The following is a 20,655-nucleotide window of genomic DNA, read 5'->3' as shown; positions in this document are numbered from 1 at the left end:
CTCCTCTCTGTCTCTCCTTTTATATCTCCTCCTCTCTCTCTCCTTCTCTATCTCTCTCGCCTCCACTCTCCCCTTCGCTTCTCTCTGTCTCTATCTCCTCCTCCTCTCTCTCTCCTTCTCTATCTCTCTCGCCTCCACTCTCCCCTTCGCTTCTCTCTGTCTCTATCTCCTCCTCCTCTCTCTCTCCTTCTCTATCTCTCTCGCCTCCACTCTCCCCTTCGCTTCTCTCTGTCTCTATCTCCTCCTCTCTCTCGCCTCCACTTTTCTCTGTATCTCCTTTTATATCTCCTCCTCTCTCTATCTCTCTCGCCTCCACTCTCCCCTTCGCTTCTCTCTGTCTCTATCTCCTCCTCCTGTCTCTCTCTCTCTCTCTCTCTCCCCTTCTCTGTCTCCGACACCATGAGCTCCTATTTCGTTAACTCGCTGTTCACTAAGTACAAACCCGAGGATTGCGTGGAGCCGAACAGTTACTACGACTGCCGCTTCCCTCACGGGATGAGCCGGAGCCCGGCTCTGATGTACGGGCCCGCTCCCGGGACCGCTTTCCAACCTCTCTCGGGCCACGTCCAGGATTTCTTCCACCCCGGCGGCCCCTCGCTCCCCGCCTCCGGTTACCAGCAAGGCCCGTGCGGACCGACTTGCCAAGGGGAGGCGGCTAAGTTCTACAGCTACGATGCGCTGAGCAGGCAGAGCCCCTACGGCGGGGGGCAGGCGGACCCGGCGCCCATTCTCCAGTACCCCGAGTGCAAGGCTGGGGTCCCCGCACCGGCGGCAGGAGGCGCCGGCAGTGAAGGAGCCGCCAACGTGAACCCCAGCCCAGCCGCCAGTCTCATGTTCCCATGGATGAGACCTCATGGTTAGCCTTACTCTCTCTGTTTCAGTTTCTCTCCTTCCATCTCTCTCTCTCTCTCTCTCTAAACGGAGCCTCTCCATTTCCCCCCTCCACACTCACCTCTCTCTCTCTCTGTTTCTCTCCTTCCATCTCTCTCTCTCTCTCTCTCTAAACGGAGCCTCTCCATTTCCCCCCTCCACCTTCATCTCTCTCTCTCTGTTTCTCTCCTTCCATCTCTCTCTCTCTCTCTCTCTAAAGGAGCCTCTCCATTTCCCTCCTCCACCTTCATCTCTCTCTCTCTGTTTCTCTCCTTCCATCTCTCTCTCTCTCTCTCTCTAAAAGGAGCCTCTGTATTTCCCTCCTCCACACTCACCTCTCTCTCTCTCTCTCTGTTTCTCTCCTTCCATCTCTCTCTCTCTCTCTCTCTCTCTCTCTAAAAGGAGCCTCTGTATTTCCCCCCTCCACACTCACCTCTCTCTCTCTCTGTTTCTCTCCTTCCATCTCTCTCTCTCTCTCTCTAAAAGGAGCCTCTGTATTTCCCTCCTACACCTTCACCTCTCTCTCTGTTTGTCTCCTTCCATCTCTCTCTCTCTCTAAAAGGAGCCTCTGTGTTTCCCTCCTTCACCTTCATCTCTCTCTCTCTGTTTCTCTCCTTCCATCTCTCTCTCTCTCTCTCTAAAAGGAGCCTCTGTATTTCCTTCCTCCACACTCACCTCTCTCTCTCTCTCTGTTTCTCTCCCTCCATCTCTCTCTCTCTCCATTGCTCGCTTCCCCATCTCTTTCTCTGTCCCCACCTCTCTCTCTCTGTTTCTCTCCCTCCATCTCTCTCTCTCTCTCTAAAAGAAGCCTATCCATTTCCCCCCTTCACCCACACCCCTCTGTCTCTGTTTCTCTCCCCCATCTCTTTCTCTCTCTCTCTCTCTAAAAGGAGCCTCTCCATTTCCCTCCTCCACCCGCACCTCTCTCTCTCTGTTTCTCTCTCTCTCCATCTCTCTCTCTCTCTCTCTCTCTCTAAATGGAGCCTCTCCATTTCCCTCCTCCACCCGCACCTCTCTCTCTCACTCTCGCTCTCTGTTTCTCTTCCTCCAACTCTCTCTCTTTCTAAAGGAGCCTGTCCATTTCCCTCTTTCACCCTCATCTCTTTCTCTGTTTCTCTCCCTCCATCTCTCTCTCTCTCTCTCTAAAAGAAGCCTCTGTATTTCCCTCCTCCACAATCACCTCTCTCTCTGTGTTTCTCTCCCTCCATCTCTCTCTCTCTCTCTCTCTCCCCATCTCCCTCTCTTTCTAAAAGGAGCCTGACCATTTCCCTCCTTCACCCTCATCTCTCCTTTCTCTCCGTTTCTCTCCCTCCATCCCTCTCTCTTTCTGAAAGAGGTGTCCATTTGCCTCCTTCACCCTCACTTCTCTTTCTGTTTCTCTCACCCCCAATCTCTCTCTCTCTCTCTCTTCCCCCCATCTCCCTCTCTCTTTCTAAAGGTGCCTCTCCATTTCTCTCCTTACCCTCATTCTCTCTCTTTCTCTCCCTCCATCTCTCTCTCTCTCCCCATCTCTCTCTAAAATAGCCTACCCACTTCCCTCCTTCACCCTCAGATCTCTCTGTCACTGTTTCTCTCCCTCAATCTCTCTTTCTCTATCTCTCTCTTTCCCCATCTCCTTCTCTCTCTCTTTCTAAAGGTGCATCGCCATCTCTCTCCATCACCCGCATCTCTCTCTTTCTCTCTGCTCTTTCCCTCCATCTCTCTCTCTCAAATCTATCTGTTTCCCCCATCTCTCTCTCTTTCCCATCTTTCTCTCCCCCGTCTCTCTCTCTCTCCCATCTTTCTCTCCCCAATCTCTCTCTCTCCCATCTTTCTCTGCCCCACCTCTCTCTCCTTCTAAAAGTGGCACTCCATTTCTCTTCTTCACCCTCATCTCTCTTTCTCTTTCTCTACCCCCAGCTCTCTCTCTCTCTCTCTCTCCACATCTCTTTGTCTCCTTCCATCTCTTTCTCTCCCCACATTTCTCTCCACCCATCTCTCCCCGCCTCTCTTTCTCTACCCATCTCTCTCCCTCCATCTTTCTATCTTTCTCCCCATCTCTCTCTCCTTCGATCTTTCTCTGTCTCTCCATTTCTCTATCTCCCCATCTTCTTCTCTCGCCATCTCTCTCTCTCACTCCATCTCTCTATCTTGCCCAAGCTTCCTCTGCTTTGCCATCTCTTTCTCCTTCCATCTCTCTCTCATATCTTTATCTCTCCCCCCATCTCTCTCACTCTCACCCTCATGTCCCTTCTCTGTCTAAGATTCCTCTCCATTCCCCCTTCATCCTCATATCTATCTCTCTGTCTCCTCCCATATCTCTCTCCACTATCTCTCTCTCTCATTCTCACCCCCTTTTTCTGTCTAACACATCTCTCCATTTCCTCTTTAACCCTCATCTCTTCCCCTCTCTCTTTCACCCACCTCTGCGTCTCTCTCTACCTCACTCTGCTCTCTCCCTTCCACCCCACCCCAACCTTTATCTCTCTCTCTCTCACACACTCTCTCTCCTCCCCTTCTCTTTCTCTTCTTCCCACCTCTCTCTCTCTCTCTCTAATTCTCCTCCCTTATTTCACATCTCTATTTTCCCTCCAAGTCAGACTTTCTCTTGCTCCCCACCTCCTCTCTCCCGTGTCACCCCAGTTCCCCTTTCCCCCTCATCTCTCTCTGTATCCCTCCCTCTCCCCGTCTCTTCCTCTCCCTCTCTCTGTTTCCCTTTGTCTCCCCGTTCCCACCTTTCTGTTTTTCTCTCCCTCTTTCTATCCCACTCTGACCCTCACCCCAGTCTCCCCCATTTTGTTCTTCCTCTCCCTCTCCCGTTTTCTCTCCTCACCCTCACACTGTCTCTCTCTCTCTCTCTATTTATCTCTCTCTCTCTCTACCCCTCTCTGTCTCTTCCCCCCCTCCCTATTCCCGTCCCTGTCTCTCTCTCTCTATACACACATATATAAACCCTTTCTGTTCCCCTCTCTCTGTTTCACTCTCTTTCTCACTCCTGTCTCTATCTATCAATCTCCATCATCTTTTCTCTCTATATCACACTCACTCTCAGTTTCCAATTTTCCCTTTATATGCCTCTCTCTCGCGCTCTCTCTTTCTCGGTCTGTATCACTCTTCCAACACTCTCTCTACCACTATATCATCCACTCCACTATTTCCATCTTCTTTCACCTTCCTTTCTCTCTCACCCTATCTCTATCACTCATTCTCTTTCAATGTCACTCATTCATGTCGCCTCTCTCTGTTGTTTCTCTGACTCTATTCACTTCTCTCTCCCTCCCTAGATGTCACACATCTGTTCTTTCTCTCTTCCCCATGCTCTGTGTGTCTCTCCCCCACCTCAACCCTCTGTCACACACATTTCCTGCATTTTCATCTTCCTCCATGCTTTATGTCATTATTTCTCTCTCTCTCTCCCACTATCCCCATCTCTATCTGTCACACACTCTTTCTCTCTTTCTCTATGCATTGTGTCACTATTTCTCTCTCTCCCACTCTCTCTCTGTCTCTCTCTCTCTCACACACACACTACCTCCCCATCAGTCTTTCTCTCTTTCCCTCTTCCTCCATGTTTTGTGTCGTTATTTCTCTCTGTCCCCCTCTCACTCTCTCTCTCTCTATCTGTTGCATCATCTTTGTCTCTTTTCCTCTTCCTCCATGCCTTGAGTCATTATTTCTCTCTCCCTCTCTCTCTCTCTCTATTTCCCTATCTCTCTATCTGTCACACACTCTTTCTCTCTTTCCCTCTACCTCCATGCTTTGTGTCACAACTTTTCTCTCTCCCTCTCCCTCACAGTTCTTTCTGTCTTCTCCTCTCCCCTTTCCTCTGTGTCACCATTTGTCTCTGTCTCTCTCACACTCTCCCCATCTCTGTAACTGTCACACTCTTTGCCTTTGTCTCCCTCCCTTTGTCCATTGTAAAGCTGTGTTTCCTGGATTGGATTTAATTACCTCTGTTGTTTTACAACCGGGAATCTGGGGAGGGTGAAAATCGCCCTCCGGTGTGTTGATTTGCAGCGATTTAACATTGAGATTGTCTTGTGTTGAAAAGATATGTATCTTATTCGCTCTCTTTCTCTCTTTGTCTTCCCATCACTCTCTGTTTCTGTATTTCTGTCACTGACTTGTCACTTGCCCACCGACCTATCCTCTCAATCCCTCTCTGTCATTCTCCGTATATCTCTGTCGGTCTGTCTATCTGTCTCTGTCACTCTCTCTCTCTTTAACTATCACGGGGTGTCTGTCTCTCACTCTGTCTCTCTTTTTATGTCACACTCTGTCTTTCACTCTCTGTCTATTCTTTCTTTCTATCCCTTTGTCACCCTTTCTATCTATCCCTGCCTCCCTGTCTGTCTCTCGCTCTATCTCTGCCTCTATCTATCCATCTATCTATCTATCTATTTATCTAACTATCTATCTAACTATCTATCTATCTATCTATCTACATGTCTGTCTATATCTATTCTTCCTTTACAAGCCTCTGCCACACTTTTTATCTTCATCTCTGTCTCTCACCCTATCTCTCTGTCTGTCTGTCTGTCTACCTATCTATCTATTTATTTATCTGTCTGTCTATGTATCCATCTATCGCCATATCTCTATCTGCACCTCTTTCACTCTTTCGCTATATCATCTCTCTCGGTCCTCTTTCTATATATATATTATATATATATATATATTATATATATATCCCTGTCTCGCTCTTCCCCATCACCCCACCTTCTATCTCTCACTTTAATCGCCCACCCTGACCTGTATGTCTCTCCTCTCTCCTTTTCCCTTCAACACTCCCTCTTTCTCTGTTTTCCTATATTGTTCTCTCTCTCCTCCCTTCACCCTCTCTCTTTCTCTTCATCTGTCTTTACCTCTACCCCCCTCCTTTCTATCCTCTCTTTTTTTTTAACCTTCAACCCTCTCTCCCATTTTCCTCTGCCACTCTCTCTCTCTTTCTGTTCACCCTTCTCTCTGTCTCTCCATCTCTCTCTTTCCTTCGATCCTCCCCTTTCTCTCCTTCTTTATCTATCTATTTCCCTTTACCCCTCTCTGTATCTTGGTCACTCGCTCTCTTTCTCCCTTCACCCTTCTATCTCTCTTTCCCTCTATCCTCCCCTTTCTCTCCTTTTCTATCTCTCTTTTCCCCTTCAACCCTTTCTATCTCTGTTTTTCTCTGTCACGCTCTCTCTCTCTCTCTTTTTCTCCCTTCACCCTATCTCTCTACCCATCCTTCCTTTCTCACCTCATCTATCTCTCATTTTCCCTTTGCACCTCCCCCGTTTTTTTCTCTTTCACTTTCCCTTCACCCTTCCCTCTATCCATCCCTCTTTTCCCTTCACCTTTCCCTCTATCCATCTTTCCTTTCCTTTCACCCTTCCCTCCTTCCATCTTTCCTTTCCCTTCACCCTTCCCTCTATCCATCTCGCGTTTCCCTTCACCTTTCCCTCTATCCATCTCTCATTTCCCTTCACCCTTCCCTCTATCCATCTCTCATTTCCCTTCACCCTTCCTTCTATCCATCTCTAATATCCCTTCACCCTTCACTCTATCCATCTCTCGTTTCCCTTCACCTTTCCCTCTATCCATCTCTCATTTCCATTCACCCTTCACTCTATCCATCTCTAATATCCCTTCACCCTTCACTCTATCCATCTCTCGATTCCCTTCACCCTTCCCTCTATCCATCTCTAATATCCCTTCACCCTTCACTCTATCCATCTCTCGATTCCCTTCACCCTTCCCTCTATCCATCTCTCATTTCCCTTCACCCTTCCCTCTATCCATCTCTCATTTCCCTTCACCCTTCCCTCTATCCATCTCTCATTTCCCTTCACCCTTCCTTCTATCCATCTCTCGATTCCCTTCACCCTTCCTTCTATCCATCTCTAATATCCCTTCACCCTTCACTCTATCCATCTCTCGTTTCCCTTCACCTTTCCCTCTATCCATCTCTCGTTTCCCTTCACCCTTCCCTCTATCCATCTCTCATTTCCCTTCACCCTTCCTTCTATCCATCTCTCGATTCCCTTCACCCTTCCTTCTATCCATCTCTCGATTCCCTTCACCCTTCCCTCTATCCATCTCTCATTTCCCTTCACCCTTCCCTCTATCCATCTCTAATATCCCTTCACCCTTCACTCTATCCATCTCTCGTTTCCCTTCACCCTTCCTTCTATCCATCTCTCGTTTCCCTTCACCCTTCCCTCTATCCATCTCTCGATTCCCTTCACCCTTCCCTCTATCCATCTCTAATATCCCTTCACCCTTCACTCTATCCATCTCTCGTTTCCCTTCACCTTTCCCTCTATCCATCTCTCATTTCCATTCACCCTTCCCTCTATCTATCTCCCTCCCTCATCTTTCTGTCTTTCCCTTCATCTCCTCCCCTCTTCCCCGCCTCTCTCTCTCTCTCTCTCTCTTCCTCCATCTCTCTCTCTCCATTCCCTCGCCTAAACCCCAATCCTTCCTCACTTACCCCACCCACCCTCTGCAGCCCCGGGCCGGCGCAGTGGACGCCAGACCTACAGCCGTTTCCAGACGCTGGAGCTGGAGAAAGAGTTCCTCTTCAACCCGTACCTGACCCGGAAGCGTCGGATCGAGGTGTCCCACGCCCTGAGCCTGACCGAGCGCCAGGTCAAGATCTGGTTCCAGAACCGGCGGATGAAGTGGAAAAAGGAGAACAACAAGGAGCGCTTCCCCAACGCGCGGGAGGAGGAAGAGGAGGGAGGGGAGGAATCGCAACCGGCGGGGGCGCCACCGGTTCGACCCCCGGATCCGGGGGCGGCGGGGAGGGTGGAGGAAGAGGAAGAGGAGGAAGAGGAGGAGGAGGAGAAAGAGGAGGAGGAAGAGAAGGAGGCTGGGGAGAAGGACAAGGGGTGCACAAATTAACACCCCCATCTCCTCCCCACCACTGTCCGGTGGGGGAGAAAGGGGGGAGATATGTGAGGGAGGGTCAACTGCGGCCCCCTCCGCTGAGGATTCAGAACATACCTTCCAACCTCCTCCTACCCCGCTCCCTCCACAACATCGCGCCTCTATTCTTTTTTGCTTGCACTAACACTTGCCCGCTCTGACAATGTAAGTATACTACCTATAGATCGATGGAGGGCGCCATGTTGGAAGTGGCGGGAGGGGTTCCGGGGTGGTAGCGGAGAGGGGAGGATGGGCGTGGCTGGTGGCCGCAAACCCCTTGTCTTTCCCCATCCACACCGCGGCCCCCTCACCCACCTTCCTTCCCCTCCCCCCACCCCAGAAAATTCTACCTGTGTGGTGTCCAGGGTGCAGATGCTAATATGTTAGAGAGTTGAATGGTGATCATGAAACCTTGGTAAGAAAAACTAACAAAAAAAACCCCCAGCTGTTTTCGCTCATGTCCTCCATCCTCACCTGGTCTGGCCTACACGTGACTCCAGCCCAAAAAAAAAAGCCTGGCGCGGGAAAAGCACAGCATCCGCGGGACAGGAGAGCAAGGAGCCGGCTCCTGGGATGCTGCCCCGATCCATTGTGCTTTCCCCAGGGTCACGGCCTTTTGACTCTGCTCTTCAGCATTTGCAGCCCTCACCTTGTCCTACACGTGACTCCAGACCTGCCGCAAATGCATCGACTCTCAATTGCCCTCTGGGGAAGGGCAAGAAATGATGGACAGAATTTAAAAAAAAAGAAAAAGAAAAAATATAAACAGGGTAAAAAAAAAGGGCCTGTTTGCAGATTGTGAGGAATCCAATCTTCAAAATCTAAATATATTTAAATGTATATATATGCATCATACCTACTCCGGGCATCAGAAACAGGTGAAGAGCTTACGAAGGCTGGAGTGGGGTCAGTGGGTAGTGAACTACCCTGGGAGAGCGTAGATCATGGGCAAAAGAGTGTTTAATCAAACTACCTAGTGGGATGGGAACTGGGGAAATGGGAAGAGATGGGAGAACATGCGACAAGATGGGTTTGAGGAGGGAGGGGGGTGTTGAAGGTAAGGGGGCAGACCCTAAGGGATTCAAGGGTGGGTCATCAAACTACCTAGTGGGCGGGGAGCTGGGGAAATGGGAAGAGATGGGAGAACATGCGACAAGATGGGTTTGAGGAGGGAGGGGGGTGTTGAAGGTAAGGGAGCAGACCCTAAGGGATTCAAGGGTGGGTCATCAAACTACCTAGTGGGTGGGGATTTGGAGGTCGTGGGGGGGTGGGATAACATGCGACAGGATGGGTTTGAGGAGGGGGAGGGTGTTGAAGGTAAGGGGCAGACTCTGAGGGATTCAGGGGGTGGGTCATCAAACTACCTAGTGGGATGGGAACCGGATAGGGGTGAGGGGGAGAGGTTGAGGGTGGGGGGGGGGGGGGGTGAGGGGGAAATACAGTTGGGTTTTAGGGAGTCCGGGGAGTAAAAATGCACTTTCTCGCGCCTTTTGCGTACCGTGGGCCGCTTTTGGCTTCAAGATACAACAGATATTAGGCTCGCTCTCTCTCTCTCTCTCGCTGTGTGTCCCTCTGCCTGCCAACAACTTAGAAACTGCCTAATGAAGACGCACACGGTGTTTGTTTGTATATTTATTTATTTATTTATGTATTTATTCGCGCCCCGCGTGTGCCGAGACGGTAACTACAGGCTTGCTAGTGCTAGATATGCAATGCGATGGGACAGGGTCTGTGTAAATACATGTGATGACCACCACACGTGCACACATGTACTCCTGGGCTCGGTGACTGTAATCTGTTGCGTATCCTTGTCTGTAACGGGGGAGGGGAGGGGGGAGGAGGTGGGTGGAGAGGGTGGGGGCGCGGGGGAGAATTTGTTGTATTGGTTGACTTTGTGAGTCCTGCGGTGAGCGGTCTGACATTCGCGCGGACCCCGCACCCTCACCGCGGGACATGTGCAGCCAGATAAACGGGTCTGCTACTGGGGATCGCAGATGGCGACGTTGTGTGTTTTTTTTCTCTCTTTCCGGGTTGGGGGGGGGTGGGGAAGGGGAGGGTCCTGAGGGAGGCGGGAGCTCGGGGCTGAGTGCTGCAAAGGCGGCTCCGGGTTACAAACTCGGGCTAGCCCGGGAGGGAGAGACGGGAAGGTGAGGCGGCTGGTCGGGGTATGTGTGCGTGAGGCTTTAGGGAGAGGGGTGTGTCATATCCCCGTAAACCCTTCCTGTTCCTGTCCCCCATCCACCTTTTAAATGCTGTTATTGTACCAGCCTCCACCCACTTCCTCTGGCAGCTCCTCCCACACACGCACCACCCTCTGGGGGGAAAAAGTTGCCTCTCGGGTCCCTTTTAAATCTTTCCCATCTCACCCTAAACATATGACATCTAATTTTGGGGTGGATGGATAGATAGATAGATAGATAGATAGTTAGATAGATAGATAGATAGATAGATAGAAAGAAAGAAAGACGGATAGATAGATAAATAGAAAGACGGACAGACAGACAGGTAGAAAGATAGATAGACAGACAGACAGACGGAAAGACAGATGGATAGATAGATAGATAGATAGATAGATAGATAGATAGACAGATAGATAGACAGCCAGCCAGACAGCCAGATAGATAGATAGATAGATAGATAGATAGATAGATAGACAGGCAGACAGATAGATAAATAGATAGATAGACGGATAGACAGACATACATATAATCAGATGGATAGATAGATAGATAGACAGAGACAGGCACAAAGATAGATAGATAGATAGATAGACAGACAGAAAGATAGATAGATAGATAGATAGACAGACAGACAGCCAGACAGCCAGACAGATAGATAGATAGATAGGCAGACAGACAGATAGATAAATAGATAGATAGACGGATAGACAGACATACATATAATCAGATGGATAGATAGATAGATAGACAGACAGACAGGCACAAAGATAGATAGATAGACAGACAGAAAGATAGATAGATAGATAGATAGACAGACAGCCAGACAGATAGATAGATAGATAGATAGACAGACAGACAGACAGATAGATAAATAGATAGATAGACGGATAGACAGACATACATATAATCAGATGGATAGATAGATAGATAGACAGACAGACAGGCACAAAGATAGATAGATAGATAGATAGACAGACAGACGGACAGAGAGACAGAAAGGTAGATTGACAGACAGAGATAAATAGAGATAGATGGACAGAGAGATAGATACATACAAACCTACATACAGACATAGAGGAATATTTGCTAAATGGAGGGAGAGCGGAGAGAGGTCAATCAATTTCTAGCCAGCCTGGTGGATGGGGAAAGGGGGTCTGCCTGAAAGGCAGGTACATGTGCAGACGATGGAGAGAGTAATAGAGAGAGAACGAAAGATGAATTAATCACTAGATACATTGAAAGATGGCAAAATTATGTCAATGATCCGCCTCTAACTCTACCAAAGTACAGTTGTGGCACCACCTCATGGATTGTACTGAGATCAATTCTTACCAATTTCCGAACTGACCATCAGAAGATTTCAAAATCTGTTGGGACAATGCCTGTGTGTCAGAGTGTGACAGGGTGCTGAACGACTGTGAGTGTGTGAGAGAGATTGAGCTTGTGAATGCGTGTTTGAGGGTGAGTCTGTGTGCGAGTTTATATCTTTGAGGGAGTATGACAGTGTGATTGAGTGTGTGTGGGAGACAGAGTGTACGATTCTAAATTGTCCCCGTAGTGCCCAGGGATGTGCAGGTTAGGGTGGGATTGGCCGTGCTAAATTGTCCCGTAGTGCCCAGGGATGTGCAGGTTAGGGTGGGATTGGCCGTGCTAAATTGTCCCGTAGTGCCCAGGAATGTACAGGTTAGGGTGGGATTGGCCGTGCTAAATTGTCCCCGTAGTGCCCAGGGATGTGCAGGTTAGGGTGGGATTGGCCGTGCTAAATTGTCCCGTAGTGCCCAGGGATGTACAGGTTAGGGTGGGATTGGCCGTGCTAAATTGTCCCGTAGTGCCCAGGGATGTACAGGTTAGGGTGGGATTGGCCGTGCTAAATTGTCCCGTGGTGCCCAGGGATGTGCAGGTTAGGGTGAGATTGGCCGTGCTAAATTGTCCCCGTAGTGCCCAGGGATGTGCAGGTTAGGGTGGGATCGGCCACGGGAAATTCAGGGTGGCAGCGGTGGGGTTAAGTCTCGGTGGGCTGTTCTTGGGAGGGTGGGTAGAGGAATCGATAGGCTGAATGGTCTGTTTCTACACTGGAGGGATTCCATAACTCTGTGTGTGTGTTTGTGTGTGTGAATGAGAAAGAGAGAGTGTGTGTGATTGTATGTGTTTGAGTGAGTGTGTGTGTCTGTGTGTGTGTGTCTGTGTGAGTGTGTGTCTGTGTGTGTGAGTGTATGTGTCTGTGTGTGTGTGAGTGAGTGTGTCTGTGTGTGAACATGCGTGTGTGTGCGTGAGTGTGTCTGAGTGAGAGTGTGTTTGTGGGTCTGTGTATGAATATGCGTGCGTGTGAATGTGCGTGTGTGTTTCTGATAGAGTGTGTGTGTGTGAGTGCATGTGTGAAAGTGTGTGTATGTGAGAGAGAGAGTGTGTGTGAATGTGTGTGTGAGAGAGAGAATGTTTGTGTATGAGAGTGTGTGAGAGAGAGTGTGTGTGTAGGAGTGTGTGAATGTGTATGTGAGAGAGAGTGTGTGTGTGTGTGTGTGAGAGAGAGTATGTGTGTGTGTGGGGCGGGGGGGACTTGACTGTGGGCGCGGTGTCGGATTGAGCGCCAGGGGCAATTTCAACACCCACCACCGAATCCCGCGGGGGGGCTGGGGAACACATTGACGCGTCGGTGAAAAGGCAGGGACATTTCGGAATTGGAGATGCGCCGACACTGAGCGGACAGTGCTGGGAAGAAATGGACCATTAAACAGCAGGCCATAAACAGTGGGCGCCGGTCTGGTCTCCAAAGGCGAGCAGCAATGAGTGGCCATCAGGAAATGCGAGTGTCCCCTTGCTCGTGTTCTGATGCGCAATTAAGCTGTTTTGCCTTCCGTGGGCTACAGCAGTGTTTTCCCAATTGGGAATTGCATTTGGAAATCCAGATCTCAGTTTCAGGCAAAGTTAAACTTTTGATCTGTCCCGCAATATTGTGTGTGTGTGTGTGTGTGTCTTGGAGGGGGTGGAGGGAAGGTAGGGGACGAAATGAACAAAGGGCACTGATAACACCATTACTGTCCACCGTTCGTCCGATTCCAGACCCCCCTTGTGCTGAGGGAGGAAGTGCATGGTTGTTGAGAGAAAGTGAGGGAAGATTAAAGACACACACACACAAAATAAAGAGGTTATGGGGACTGGGTGGGACAGAGGTTTATGACAGATAATTGAGCTACAGAAGAATGGGGCGGGAGAGGTGGGGTGGGGTGGGTGGGTGTGTGCGATGCAGTGAATATTGTTAGAGAGGCGGGGAAAGGAAATTAGAGGAAAGGGAGTTATTGCAGTGGCTTCAGGGATTCCGGATACAAGGAGGAGGAGAGAGAGAGAGAGTTGGAGAGGATGTGAAGTGAACAGATGGCATTAGGGGCTTGAGAGAGGGAGAGAAAACAAGGCGAGAGAGAGAGAGAGAGAGAAAGAGAGAATAAGGAAGAAAGTAAACTGTCATTGCAGGACATTGAGATAGAAAATAGACAGAGGTGGAAGAGGTTAAGGAGTTATAGGAAGAGCTTGAGAGGAGAGAGAAAGACTGACGTGGATGTGGCACGGTGCCTCACGGCGTCAGGGACCCAGGTTCGATCCCACCCTCTGTCTGTGTGGAGGTTGCACATTCTCCCGTCCCCGGGTCTGAGTGGGTTTCCTCCGGGTGCCCCGGTTTCCTCCCACTGTCCGTAGATGTGCAGGTCAGGGTGGGATTGGCCGTGCTAAATTGTCCCCGGAGTGCCCAGGGATGTGCAGGTTAGGGTGGGATTGGCCTTGCTAAATTGTCCCCGGAGTGCCCAGGGGTGTACAGGTTAGGGTGGGATTGGCCGTGCTAAATTGTCCCCGGAGTGCCCAGAGGTGTGCAGGTTAGGGTGGGATTGGCCGTGCTAAATTGTCCTGTAGTGCCCAGGGATGTACAGGTTAGGGTGGGATTGGCCGTGCTAAATTGTCCCCGTAGTGCTCCGGGATGTGCAGGTTAGGGTGGGATTGGCCGTGCTAAATTGTCCCGTAGTGCCCAGGGATGTACAGGTTAGGGTGGGATTGGCCGTGCTAAATTGTCCCCGTAGTGCCCAGGGATGTGCAGGTTAGGGTGGGATTGGCTGTGCTAAATTGTCCCCGTAGTGCCCAGGGATGTGCAGGTTAGGGTGGGATTGGCCGTGCTAAATTGTCCTGTAGTGCCCAGGGATGTGCAGGTTAGGGTGGGATTGGCCGTGCTAAATTGTCCCCGTAGTGCCCAGGGGTGTGCAGGTTAGGGTGGGATTGGCCATGGGAAATGCAAGGTAATAGAGATAGAGTTGGGAGGCGAGGGATGTTGTTCTGAGGGTCGGTATGGACTGGGTGGGCTCAGTGCCCTGTTTCCACACTGTAGTGGTTCGATGAGAGAGAGAGGAAGGGTTAACACCGAGGTCTGACGTTAGGGCGAGAAGGAAGTTATGGGTTTGAGAGAGGGAGGAGTGGGAAAGTTCGCGAGGATTATCACAGAGGTCTAAGAGAGAGGGAGAGAAGATGGGGTAGGAGGATGTGATGGATTTTAACAGGGGCTGGAGAGAGAGAGATGCTGGGGGAGAGGATCTGAAGGAATGCTGCAGTGGTTGGAGGGAGTAGAAATGGCAGAAGAGGGAGGAGAGATAAAAGAGGGGTTAGCGAAGCGGAGGATTATTACAGGGACGAGAGAGAGAGAGAGAGAGAGAAGTTGACCGGCTTCTGTTGAAAATCTCCACCGTCCGCTCAGAAAACTAACAGCCGCTAGCCAACATTTGACAGACATACACACACACACACTCACACACACACACACACACATATTCACAGACACTCTCTCACACACACACACACACACATTCACAGACACTCTCACACACACACATTCACAGACACACTCTCTCACACATACGCACACACACATTTACAGACACTCTCACACACACGCACACACATTCACAGACACACTCACTCACATGCGCACACACATTCACACTCACACACACACATTCACAGACACACTCTCTCACACACACGCACACACACATTCACAGACACACTCTCTCACACATACGCACACACACATTTACAGACACTCACACACACGCACACACATTCACAGACACACTCACTCACATGCGCACACACACATTCACACTCACACACACACATTCACAGACACACACACGCACCACACATTCACAGACACACTCTCTCACACATACGCACACACACATTCACAGACACACTCTCACACACACGCACACACATTCACAGACACACTCTCTCTTACACACACATTCACACACACACTCTCACACACACGCGCACACACATTCACACGCACACACTCTCTCTCACACACACGTACACATTCACAGACACTCTCACACACACGCACACACACATTCACAGACACGCTGTCTCTGCTGTCTCTCTGTTTTTCTCTCGATCACTTTTTGCTTACCTCTCTCTGTCTCTTTAACTCTCTCTCTGTCTCTTTGTCTGTCTTTCGGTCTGTCTCTCTCTATCACACTCTCCATCTGCTTATCTCTCTCTCTCTCTCTCTCTCTCTGACTCTCTCTGTCTGTCTCTTTAACTCTGTCTGTCTCTCCCTCTGTCTGTCTCTGTTTATTTATCTACACCTCCATATGTCTGTCTGTCTTTCTGTCTGTCTCTCCCCATCACACTATTATCTGCTTATCTCTCTGTTTCCGTCATTCTCTGTTTATCTCGATCGTTCTCTTTGTCTCTCTCTCTCTGTTGGTCTCTCGATCACTCTCTCTCTGCTTGTCTCTCTCTCTGTCTCTCTAACTCTGTCTGTCTCTCGCTCTCTCTCTCTGTTGTTCTCTCGATCACTCTCTCTCTGCTTATTCTCTGTCTCTCTAACACTCTCTCTGCTTCTCTCTCTCTCTCTCTCTGTCGCTCTCTCGATCACTCTCTCTGATTCTCTCTGTCGCTCAATCTATCTATTTGTGTGGTTCACTCGGTCTCTCTTCTGTCTTCTCACCCTCCCTGTTTTTTCTCTATCAGATTTTGTTCTCGCCCAGCTCTCTCCCCGTATCTCCCTGACTCTCTCTTTCTTTACATTTTTTTTTCTCGAAGAGACAGAGAAACAGAAAACGGGGAGCGGGAGGTAAGCAAGCAGCGAGGGTAGGGTTAGAGAACAGGAGATAACAGTGTCTGTAGCTGATTTTTTATTAAGGAAATACACCTTTAGCGCCCCGGAGCATATCTCACGTGATACTGTGAATTACAAATGTATTTGAATCCTACTCTGTCAATGGAAATGCTGAACTAAGTTTCTACCGAGCTGCTATGGTGTGTCTTGAAGTTTGTCTGTCTAGTTATCCAGCTACCCATCTATTTGTTTATCTACCCATCCATTGAACTGTCTAATTATCCACTCATCTGTCCGTCTATTTATTTATGTACCCACTTACCTGTCTGTCTCTCTGTCTACCCATTTCTATCTCTCTAAATATCCATTCTATCTATCTTTCTATCCATCCCTATCTATCTGTATGTCTATTTATCTATCTGTATATATCGCTATCTCTATCACTCTATGTTTTTCTCTCTATCTCTCTCTCTTTATACCTATATAAGTATCTATTTACATATATTCTTATCTCTCTCTACATTCTCTTTATCAATCTATCTGTCTCTATGTCTATCTTTCTATCTACACCTCTCTCCATCTATCTCTCCCCATTTCTTTCTCTTTATCTGTATACTGTATCTCTCTCTCTGTATCTCTCTCTCTGTATCTCTCTCTCTGTATCTCTCTCTATCTCTTTCTCTGTATCTCTCTCTCTGTATCTCTCTCTCTCTGCATCTATCTACGTCTATCCCCCTCTCTATTTTTCTATTTATCTTCCTTTAGTCTAGCCATCTACCTTACCTTATATCTCTATTTCTATCTATCTCTCTATTTCTATCTCTTTATCCATCTCCCTCTCCCTCCATGACTATGCCTCTATATGTCTCTCTCTTTATACCTTATATAAGTATCTATTTACACATATTCTTATCTCTCTTTCAATCTTTATCCATCTACCTCTTTCCACCTATCTATATCTATCTCTATTGCTTTCTCTTTATCCATCTATCTCTCTATATCTACACCTATCCCCCTCTCTTTATCTTTCTTCATATCTTCCTCTCGATATCCATCTATCTCTATCTATACCTCTATTTCCTTCTACCTATATCCATCTCTCTCTCTCTCTCTCTGTAAATTCATCTATCAATGTTTGTTCATCCACAGTTTGTCAGCGTTATCTTTTCCTCTCCTGACGAATTGCAAATGTAAGATTTATTTGAACATCACAATTTTCACGGCTAGGAACATGTTTGTGGATAACTAGTAAGCATCATGGTGTGTTTCACTGAGACAAAAATAAAGTCCTTTAGAACATAGAACATAGAAAGATACAGCGCAGTACAGGCCCTTCGGCCCTCGATGTTGCGCCGACCGAATCCTACCTAACCTACACTAGCCCAATAACTTCCAAATGCCTATCCAATGCCCGCTTAAATGACCATAAAGAAGGAGAGTTCACCACTGCTACTGGCAGGGCATTCCATGAACTCACAACCCGCTGTGTAAAGAATCTACCCCTAACATCTGTCCTATACCTACCACCCCTTAATTTAAAGCTGTGTCCCCTAGTAACACCTGACTCCATTAGCGGTAAAAGGTTCTCAGTGTCGACCCTATCTAAACCCCTAATCATCTTATACACCTCTATCAAATCTCCCCTAAACCTTCTCTTCTCCAATGAGAACAGCCCCAAGTGCCTCAGCCTTTCCTCATAAGATTTTCCTACCATTCCAGGCAACATCCTGGTAAACCTCCTCTGCACTCGTTCCAATGCCTCCACATCCTTCCTATAGTATGGCGACCAAAACTGCACACAATACTCCAGATGAGGCCTCACCAGAGTCTTATACAACTGCAACATGACCTCAGGACTCCGGAACTCAATTCCTCTACCGATAAAGCCCAGTACACCATATGCCTTCCTCACAGCACTATTTACCTGGGTGGCAACTTTCAGAGATCTGTGTACATGGACACCAAGATCCCTCTGCTCATCCACACTACCAAGTAGCCTACCATTAGCCCAGTAATCCATCTTCTTGTTACTTCTTGTAACCCCTCGTCGTCAATTCAAAACACCTTTCCCACCTTGGAGCAGACCTGTACTCATTTCTGTCTGTATCAGTTGTCAAAGTTTGTTTAGCGTCAATTTATACACACGTATTTTTAATTACTCATTTGTGTGTTTTATTCAGAAGGAAGTCATGGGTCTACATATGAAGCCAATGTTGCATTAGAACTCCGAGATCCTGACCAATTTGGGATGTTCTTTTCTATTTCTGCTCCCCAATTCTTCCTCCCATTCTTATATTTCCTACAGGAAGTTTGGATAAGAGAGACTGCACGTGTTGGGGTGGGAGGAGGTTTGTTGGAGGACGGAAAAAGAGAGGGGAAAGGAAACAGAAACTGGCGGAGGGCATCAGGAGAGAGAGATTGGGAGTGGGATGGGATGGAGCGGAGGGGGAAGAGACCTGGAGAGGGATAGGGAGAGGGAGACTGGGGCAGCGAGAATGGGAGAAGGAGGTAGAGCGAGAGTTTTGTGAGAGGAGGGAGCAAGAGACTGAGGGAGGGAGATAGCAAGAGACTAGATTCATAGAGATCTACAGCACCTTCGGTCCAACTTGCCCATGCAGACCAGATATTCTAACCTAATCTAGTCCCATTTGCCATCACTGGACCATATTACTGTAGACCCTTACTAATAAAATGCTATAATTGTACCAGCCTCCACCACTTCCTCTGGCAGACCATTTCGTACAAGCACCCCCTCTGCGTGATAAAGTTGCCCCTTAGGAACTTTTTATATCATTCCCCTCTCACCCTAAACCTATGCCCTCTAGTTCTGGACTCCCCCCTCCCAGAGGGAAAAGACCTTGTCTCTTTACCCTAACCATGCTTCCTTATGATTTTATAAACCTCTATAAGGTCAACCCCTCAGCTCCAGGGAAAACAGCCCCAGCCTGTCCAGCCTCTCCCTGTAGCTCAAACCCTCCAACATCCTTGTCAATCTTTTCCCAACCTTTCAAGTTTCACAACATCTTTCCAATAGGAAGTAGACCAGAATTGCACACAATATTCCAAAGATGGCCCCTAACCAATGTCCTGTACCCAACTCCTGTACTCAATACTCTGACCAAGAAAGGAAAGCATACCAAACCCCTCCTTCACTATCCTATTGACCTGCGACTCCACTTTCAAGGAGCTATGAACCTGCACTCCAAGGTCTCTGTGTTCAGCAACACTCCCCAGGACCTTACCGTTACGTGTATAAGTCCTGCTAAGATTTGCTTTCCCAAAATGCAGCCCCTCACATTTATCTAAATTAAACTCCACCTCTGCCACTCCTCAGACCAAATACCCATTTGATCAAGATCCGTTGTACTCTGAGGTAACCTTCTTCACTGCCTACTATACCTCCAATTTTGGTGTCATCTGCAAAGAGGGAGAGAGAGATCCTTAAAGTGGGTAGACAGACAGGGAGAGGGAGTTTGAGGGAGTGAGAGACTGGGGGAGGGGAAAGCAAGTGACTGGAGAGGGAGCAATAAAGGGCGAGGGAGGAACAGAGAGATGGGGAGAACTTGGGAGATAGAGAGAGATGGGGAGAGAGTGTGCGTGTGTGAGAGAGAGGAGTGAGACTGCGGGAGGGAGATAGAGATTAAAGAAGGGGAAGAATGAACAATATAAAAATCCCAGCCAACAGTAGAGTGGTGAAAAAAGAGGGGGTGCAGAAATAGAGAGCGAGAGAATGTGAGAGAGGAGTACATTAGAGTAGGAGAATGAGAGAGGGGAGAACGACAGAAAGAGGGAGAGAAATAAAGAGTAAGGAGAAGTGGGAGTGGAAGGGAGAGAGAGTGGGAGAGGTAGAGAGTACAAGTGAGAGTGGGGAAAAGGGGGAAGAAAGAGAGTGGGGAGCAGGTGGGAGTGAAAGAGGGAGGGGGGGTGAAGAGAGAGAGAGTGAGGGAGAAAGTACAAATGGAAGAGGGAGTGCATGAGAAAGTGAGAGAAAGAGCGAGAAAGTGAGTGTGGGAGAAAAAAGAGGTGGGAGAAAGGGGAAGACAGAGTGGGAGAGAGAATGAGAGGGAGAGAGAGAGAGAGGGAGAGAGAATGAGAGAGGGAGAGAGAATGAGAGGGAGAGAGAATGAGAGGGAGAGAGAGAGAGAGGGAGAGAGAATGAGAGGGAGAGAGAGAGAGAGGGAGAGAGAATGAGAGGGAGAGAGAATGAGAGGGAGAGAGAATGAGAGGGAGAGAGAATGAGAGGTCGGAGAGAGAGAGTTGGGAGGGAGGGAGCGAGTCTGTGAGGAACATAGAGATGAGCGAGGGAGAGAAATTGAGAGTTGGAGAGAGAAACGGTGAGAAATGTGAGAGTGGGAGAGGGAAGAGAGCGAGAATGAGAACTTGAGTAGGAGAGAGAGAACGTGAATGGGAGAGAGAGGGTGAGAAGGTGAGAGTGGGGGAGAGTGAGAGCGAGAAAGTTAGAGTAGGAGAGAGAGAGAGTGAGAAAGTGAGAGTGCAAAAGAGAGAGAGAAAGAGAGTGCGAGAGTGAGAAAGTGAGAGTGGGGGAGAGAGAGTGAGAAGGTGAGAGAGAATGAGAACGTGAGAATGGGAGAGAGTGAGAGTGAGAAGGTGAGAGTGGGA

General features: G+C 48.7%; 1 protein-coding gene across 1 annotated transcript; it reads left to right on the top strand.

Moving 5' to 3' along the window:
- Positions 1 to 399: 399 nt before the first annotated feature.
- LOC132808926 (homeobox protein Hox-C8-like) lies at positions 400 to 7,731 on the top strand. The gene is made up of 2 exons (XM_060822341.1): positions 400 to 856; positions 7,337 to 7,731. The coding sequence occupies exons 1-2, from the start codon at positions 400 to 402 to the stop codon at positions 7,729 to 7,731; spliced, it is 852 nt and encodes a 283-aa protein (XP_060678324.1).
- Positions 7,732 to 20,655: the final 12,924 nt, after the last annotated feature.

Source organism: Hemiscyllium ocellatum (genome assembly GCF_020745735.1).
Source record: "Hemiscyllium ocellatum isolate sHemOce1 chromosome X unlocalized genomic scaffold, sHemOce1.pat.X.cur. SUPER_X_unloc_1, whole genome shotgun sequence".
Lineage (NCBI taxonomy): Eukaryota > Metazoa > Chordata > Chondrichthyes > Orectolobiformes > Hemiscylliidae > Hemiscyllium > Hemiscyllium ocellatum.
The sequence above is the reverse complement of the archived record's forward strand: the minus strand, read 5'-3'. Positions and strand labels throughout refer to the sequence as shown.

What these genes read in the sequence shown, in the direction of transcription:
- LOC132808926 (XM_060822341.1), top strand. Translation starts at nt 400, where the DNA reads ATGAGCTCCTATTTCGTTAACTCGCTGTTCACTAAGTACAAACCCGAG. An exon ending in CCCATGGATGAGACCTCATG is followed by an intron (nt 857 to 7,336) that starts GTTAGCCTTACT and finishes CACCCTCTGCAG; the next exon opens with CCCCGGGCCGGCGCAGTGGA.